This window comes from Anneissia japonica, unplaced genomic scaffold (assembly GCF_011630105.1).
Source record: "Anneissia japonica isolate Jap-2015-1 unplaced genomic scaffold, ASM1163010v1 scaffold6552_len55032_cov144, whole genome shotgun sequence".
Taxonomy (NCBI): Eukaryota; Metazoa; Echinodermata; class Crinoidea; order Comatulida; family Comatulidae; genus Anneissia; species Anneissia japonica.
The window spans coordinates 24,108-32,064 of NW_022732208.1; the positions used below are offsets into that span (position 1 = coordinate 24,108).

General features: G+C 34.0%; 1 protein-coding gene across 1 annotated transcript in view; it reads left to right on the forward strand.

Moving 5' to 3' along the window:
* Positions 1–7,957, forward strand: part of LOC117115599 (T-complex protein 1 subunit gamma-like) — a 54,286-nt gene that overhangs the window by 23,779 nt on the left and 22,550 nt on the right. Inside the window, exons 8-11 of the mRNA XM_033259456.1 lie at positions 2,408–2,513; positions 2,825–2,974; positions 3,404–3,536; positions 5,534–5,615. Coding sequence (XP_033115347.1) covers positions 2,408–2,513; positions 2,825–2,974; positions 3,404–3,536; positions 5,534–5,615 — 471 coding nt within the window. The remainder of the gene's footprint in view (positions 1–2,407; positions 2,514–2,824; positions 2,975–3,403; positions 3,537–5,533; positions 5,616–7,957) is intronic.

Genomic DNA, 7,957 nt, shown 5'->3' on the forward strand with positions numbered 1-7,957 from the left:
TTTTTTTTCTGCACACTGCTTACTTAGCTTGTTGCATGCATGCAAGCAATGTAAGGTTTAAAAAAATTAATGTTGGTGGCGCACTTCACATCTTGTGCTCATAGTTTTTCGTCGATTATAGGCATTTTTAGTTGATTTTCATAATTAAAAAATAAAAAATAAATTTAATAAAATTTGTATTAGTTTTTGTAGATCAGTTTAGTCCAGTTTTAGTTAATACTAGGCTAATTACAAGATATTTTGTATAGATATTTCAACTAGCAATCATTTTTTTTAATTTGCTGGTTTGTGAATTTTTACCTAGCAATTATGACAAACCTACTAGCAAATTGCTAGTTTGCTAGCGTGAATTTCGAGCCCTGTAAATGTAAAAAGTAAATGTCTTTCAATACATACATGCCATTTTTGTGACAATTGAAGACAGCAGATTACAATAGGATGTGTCTCATTTTGGGGTATCAAAACGTCGGTGCTTTGACCTTAGTGGTGTCGGGATTTTGTGTAGGCCTAGGCCTATTTGTAGCCAGGCATTTTTTGGTCATAAACAATAGGGCCTATCACAAAATATCCAAGGCTTCTGGGCAACAAAAGAAGTATTTTTTGGCTACTATTTTCAATTTCATTTTCAAAAACCTTGCATATACTAATAAAACTTTGAGAAGAATGATGAGAGAAGATAACAGAGTATAGTAAGCCTAAGCAATGGCCCTAGGTCTAAGCTATGCTTGAATTGCGCTGTGATAGCTAAACGTATGCTTACACATATTCGTTCGCGTGCGAAGCCTCTCTATTGTAAAGTGATGAATGAAAACACATGGTTTTATTTGTAGGTTGAGGCCTACAGTTGTAGGTCTACGTAACATCGTCTGTTAATGACATACATTTAAAAAGTTGACTTATAGGCAGTTATTAAACAAAGTTTATACCTTTGTCGCATAGGTAATCTTGCAATATTTTAATGTTCTTGTAAATTAAAACATATAAAGTGATGAAATATTATACACTAGACACATGGTTTTAGTTGAACATTTAATTATGACATTGTAAAGTGATAAATGAAGACAATAAACTCAATGGTTTTTTTTTTGTAGGCCTACATGTCAAACATCATCGTTTGTTCATGACATAAATTTATTGAGTTTTACTTACATATTAGGTCAAAGGTCACCACAAATTTAACTCAACCTTGATTTTACGAATCCCCAGATTTACTTATGCCCTCCTGTCCCATACCGTTTGTAAGATCGATAGCCATCCCTAAGTCTCATATTGAGATTCAGTTTGTGTAAAGCATCGTGAGTGTATGTCTTGTGATATTGTTGCCTACAAATAGGACAGTGATATATCCACCATTGTCAATCCTTGGCGCTTGTGGGTGTGTGTGTCGGTGCCTAAAGAAATAGAAAAAATGACCTGAGTTTGTATAGCATAAAGGGAAAGAAATGAATACACACCATTTGAGTAATTCCCTGATCAGAAATGTCAATATTAATAAAGCAAGGTTAATAATAAGTGTGATGCTTAAAGCAGTGGTCTCGCCAGCTTTACCTAAGCGTGGCAGGACCACAACGCTTAGGCAAAAACAACAAAGTCTGCACCACGCTTAAAATAGCTGTCACACTTGCTAACATCCGAAGAGATAATACAAAAATGACTTTACAAATTTAATAAAAATAGAAAATAATTTTGTAGATTATTATTTTTTTTGTCGATTCCCATTATATATAACTATGACATGAATTGCATCCATGTAGCTTTCGTATTTTTTGCACAAAAAAAAAAATATTAAAAGTATCCTGATTTCCCATGCATTTCTCCTATACCTCGATGATTTTTTGCCTACCAGGATAGGGCACCGCTAGCAATTCAAGTAGGCCAATGTAAACATTGAAAGGAGTCTATACTGTAGTGTAAGGCACCCAACCCAACTGCAACATAATCTCTTTTTACGCCACTTGTGCGTGCATGAACTGACAAAAGTAGTAGGTGTACTCAGGGAGGTGCCTGGTCAATACTAAAAAATAGTGGGCTGGGTGGAACGTCGTTTATTACTGTGCATAAGTGAGACTATCGTAATATTCAATGATTTTACGAATCGATGAACAAACTTAACATTAAAAAATTTGATTTTGTGGCAATTTCCGATGTAGTTGCAGTCCCTCCTGGGCTAACTTCCACGAAAGAAAACTCTCCTTGCTGTTGAAAGAGATTACATGTTAAAACCATCCCTCCAAAAATGGTGTCCATCATCAAAGTAGATCAAATTTTGCATTAAACTAAACTAACATGCTCGAGGGTGGGTTTCAAGGAAACTTTTACAGACACACATATACAGACATCAATCAAACCTCCAAAATTGGTGAGTTTACACAATCAGTTTTGAAATGAAAATGTTTTCTTGTTTCAGGGGTGCCTTGGCATGCAGTATAGCACTTCAGGCTGTGAAGACAGTTTCAGTAGAAGAAAATGGTATTAAGGAAATTGATATCAAGCGATATGCCAAAGTAGAAAAGGTATCGTTAGTTTTTATTATAATTATCTCTCTTTACAGTCTGATTCAAGTAATGATGAGGATGGTGGTGGTGACAGTTGTAATTATTACCCTTGGTCATTGAACGCACAAACAGCCATTTTAAATTATCTTTGCTCTCTAGGTTCCAAATGGTCTTGTAGGATACTTATAATATATAAATATTTATAAATATATCAAAAAAAGAATGATCCTGTGTAAAAAAAAAAAAACTTGCTAGCTTATCATATAGAAATAATTCAGAGATGTTAGTTTGTTTTATTAACAAGTCTGCTGCCATCATTTGACTCATAGATTCCAGGAGGCACTATTGAAGACTCTAAAGTTCTAACTGGTGTGATGTTGAATAAAGACGTTGTTCATCCAAAGATGAAGAGAAACATAAAGAATCCACGAATTATCCTTCTCGATTGCAACTTGGAATATAAAAAAGGAGAGTCACAGGTATGTTTTGGCACATACCTTTGTGGGTATTATTCTTATTGTTAATGTTCCAGTAATAGCGTGCATTTAGTTTCATTGGAAAAAAGGTTGTTGGTACGTATTAAGCACTTGTGTCAAGTATAAGCATGTATTTCGAATGTCTTTAGATACTTAATATCGCTATACTTTGCGCCGAGAGAGAAGAACACTTGATGCCTGGGCCCAATAATGGGCTCGGACACTAAGATGAAAAATTAAATATAAACGGTAATGGAAAAATATTACCTATATTGGACAAATAAACATTTATGTTTGACATTTAGATATCTGTATCCCACAAACCCCCAACTGGCAGTGCAGAATTTCACTAAGCAGACCCCAATTAAGTACTTTTTCTTCGATTTATATTTACAATTATTTATATACTTTTTATGTAATTTTTATTTACAGACTAACATTGAACTGAGCAGTGAGACAGATTTCAACCGAATCTTGCAACTAGAAGAGGAGTACATTCAAAAGATTTGCAATGAGGTCATTGCACTTAAGCCTGACCTCGTTTTCACTGAGAAGGGTATCTCAGGTAAAGAATACCATAAATATTTATTATAACTATTTTTATTATTAATAATTATTATTATTATTATCAATTTATAATTATTATTTATTTATAATTTATATATACCTGTATTAAAGACCATATTAAATTTTATTAAAGACCACGTCTGGGGTTTCCATAGTCTTTAACAGCTTTGGTCTCTAATAAGCTAAAAGACATTGATAATTTGAGGTCACAGAGAAGTGGAGGTGGTTTAATTGGAAGGATCTGTAATTAGAGGGTGACTTCCATATACTTTTAAAATTTTAAATTTATAATGTATAAGTAGTGATATGTACAAAGAGGTAAATTTTTAGTGGGAGAGCAATAATCCATATCCAAGAACTCAGCAATATAGGCCACATGGATTCACACCAGTGACCTCAAGGGTAACAGCCTGAACTGCCCATTGACTACTCCATCAACATATATTTCTCTTTTTTTTTTGGCCTTAATTGGTATTTTAAAATATAATCTTCTCTTGTTTACTAGTAATATATTTATAAATGTATAAGATTATGTTCTCACAACTAAAAAACATCTCCACTCCCTAAGCCTGGGAATGAGACTTCGCTGATAAAGCATCACATTATTTCATTTATTTAAGAGGGCCCCTAAATATCAGCTGACCTCATATGATATGCTGAAAGGGTCACCCTCAATAAATATGGTTAAATAAAATATAAATTATTTTTCAAATTGAAAACCAAAAGTAATAGTGGTATATAAGATACAGTATGGGGAAAGTCAAATCAAAATGCCTATGGTAACATTCCTTTTTTTATGTTTCTGTCTTTTTAATTATATATTTGTTACAGCTGTAATATAATATATTACTATAATATATTACCTTGAAATGATATTAAATTACAAATTAATTTTGATTTTGGCGAAACATTTTTTATACCTGGTTTAGCGAACCTGCTGACTGCAAATATTGATGATTTTGAATGAAAATGATATTTAATTTTTGGCCAATTAGCACACCTGCTGTCACAAAAAAAGTGTAAATTTCAGAAAAAAATAAAAGTTTTTCTTTATTTTTATCATGCTCACTCCTGCCTTGAAATCGCCAAAGATAAGATATGTGTATTTCTTCCTAATTAGATAAGATATGTGTATTTCTTCCTAATTATATAAATTTGGAGCATTCAACCATCCTATTTTGCATTCACCAATAAAATTTAATTTTTATCTTCTCTGTCTGGATGTTTTTGGCAAAACTATTTGCTAAATAAGGCAAGAATTTTTTTATAACTTGTTTAGCGAAACCCGCCGACTGCAAATATTGATGATTTCAAATAAAAATAAAATTTTATTTTTGGCCAATTATCGCACCACAAAAAAGTGGAAATTTCAGAAAAAAATTAATACTTTTTCTTTATTTTTATTACGCCCTCCACTGCATCGAAATCTCCAAAGATAAAATATGTTTCTTCCTAATTATACAAATTTGAATCATTTAACCATCCTACCAATAAAATTTTAGTTTTATTTTCTTCTCCTCTTGATGTTTTAGCCAAAACTATTTGCTAAATAAGAAAACACAATTTTATTTTTATTCCGCTCTCCTCCGATGATCATTAAAAAAATATGTACTCGAAACAAGGAATAAAAAAAGTCTCACCTAAGAAAACAATTTCTATTTTTATTCCGCCCTTCTCCGATGATCTTCAAAAAAATAAGTTCGCGAAAAAAGGAATAAAATGTCTCGCCTTATATAGACATTGTTTGTTCAGCTGATTTTATTAACATACGGCATTCCATGAAATTTTAAACAATGTGTTACCTTGTCCTTAACACCCTTTGCATAATATAATTTGCAAAGCATTATTAAAAATTGTACCCGATATATAGTGAAGTTTAAAAATAGGCTGTGGAATAGTGGTGCTCGTCTTTCAGTAAGTTCATTTCCTCTATAAATATATTTTTTTTACGTGTGTAAGAACTTAAGTCTCATGTAGACCACTAACTTATTACAGATTTGGCTCAGCATTTCTTAGTCAAAGCTGGAATCTCCGCTATTAGACGTGTGAGGAAGTCTGACAACAACCGAATTGCCAGGTAATGAATAGTGTTTATATGGTTTTTAAACAAGTCCTTAAGCATTTCCAATAGAATGTTTGAACTAAGTCTTCTTGGATAAGGGCTTGACACCAGTGTACACCTCTGGCTTGCTTGCCCATTGCATCTTTTGGAAAAGAAAATAGTTACCCCAATGCTTGGTTCATTGGCACCCTTGTCGTTGTGGAATGATGTGAACATGAAGCAAATAACTCCCTCTCTACGACTGCTAAAGCAGTCATGGCCACGCCCATGCAATTCAGCACAATATAAATCTATGATGCTGCAAGTTTTGGGTTACTTTCCTTCCTTTATCCATCTACCTTTCATGGCACTTATATTTTCATTATCCTTTATGATTGGATGTATACATAAAATAGGCCCTAGAATCACAAACATTTCCAACTGTTTATATAGTCAATTACATATTTTAATAGTTTTAAATATTAACTTGCATTGGATAATACTACATAGAAATAGTTTCGTCATGAATTAACAAGTGCATAAAGTAAATGAATATTTTATGTTCATTAATTTTTAAAATTAATCAGATTTTACTATAGTAATTGTAGACCTATATGTATTATTTTATTATGGTAGTATTTTTTTGTTTTGTAAATTATTCAAATGATGTTGTAAATTAAGTTATGTTTAAAGTGTAATGACAGAAAGATTTTACTGGCAGCTGTTCATATTTGTACTACCTTTATCAAATGTTTCAAAGAATTAATCTCCTTAATAAAACAGCTACATGTTGTGTAGTATGTAGAGAAAAATAGCATTTCAATGACATTATACATGGTTGAGTTAATATTGTTGTTATGAAATGTTGGCTTGTCTTGTGTTTCATCAGCTGTTTATTTTAACATATTGTATATCAGATTTGCTTGGTTAGCAGATTATTATCAAACCTGGAAAACTAGTTTACATATTTTGATGGTTAATATCAAACGTGGGAAAACAGGCCTTGTTTACATATTGTGATGGTCAATCTCGGATTCCGATCAATGTTTTCGTGGCCCTTTTTATTAGTTCCTTTGTGACCTTAAGTCACATGGAACTAATGTAATGGTTCACATGTAAAATGTGTGTATGAGATGTGACACCAAAGGAGGTCAGCATATTTGTAAACAAATAGGCTCCGAAACGGTGCATCGCGGCAGGTCTACATTGTGCTCGATAGTTGCTGGTGGACATGCAATTGTGCAAGAAATGTTTGTTTTTCGGTTAGATGAAAAATGTAAGCTGTAGGCGATAAAACATATACCCCCTACCACCAGTTTTGAGTCGTTTTTTAGTCGAAAATTTTATTTGCGCATTCAAACTTTCCTGACATTTTTTTTTCTGTCGCAAGCTGCCTAGAAAAGTTCTTTATGTTGTTTTCGCGACTGTCAGTAAACATTGAGCAAGCTGAGATAGTTGTGGCATATCGGCCACTTAACTGTGCTATTATTTGAAGGTGTTCTGTGTTTTAGTATACTCTAACGGCTAAGATTGACGGACCTGGTGTACCTAGGCCTAAACACATACGTAATGTAGGCTTCTCTGTGGGCGACACCGTCGGACCTGGTGTAGGCCTAGACACATCTGATATACTATACCATTACGTAAAGTAGGTTTCTTGGCCTACCACCAGCCTACCGTCAAGCAATAAAAATCAACATTTCTGGAATTATTTTCCAAGAAATGATGGTTAAAAATTCTGGACACATAAATATGCAGCATGTGATGGACGGACGAAGCTAAGGGTTGGCGGGGGCAGCATGTGATGGACAGACGAACCTAAGGGTTGGCGGTGGGACGGGAGTTCATCAAATGATGTTTGGGAAAATAATGGTCAGAACTATAAAAATAATTATTTAAACAACCCAAACCATTGCTGGATTGTCGTAGAAAATGTAGTAGGAATCACAGTACAGCACTGTATAGTGAGTATAATTACATAATTACAAATACTAGCCCCTCATTCAAAGCCTAGACTAATATTAATTGGGCTAGGAGCATGGGCCCAAGCTAGATAGACGGCGCCTGATTTTCGCTGCGGTTCGCCATCTGAACTTTTTGGGATTAGGTTAACGACCGGTGTATAGGCTGCACCCAAAACTTCGAGGGGAAAATCGCGTATGAAATTTGCGGCTTATTCACCGGAAAATATGGTTTATATAGCAAAAACTTGTGTTTCTTCATGATTTTAAGAAGGTGGGGGGGGGGGAATTTGTATGAGGCTGGGCGGAAGGCCTTACAAATAGCTTTAGGATGGGCTCAAGACGTCAAGAGTGGGAGGCGCCGCCCACCTCCGCCCTGCATAACGACATTCCTGCACTTCTCAGAACCGCTTATCC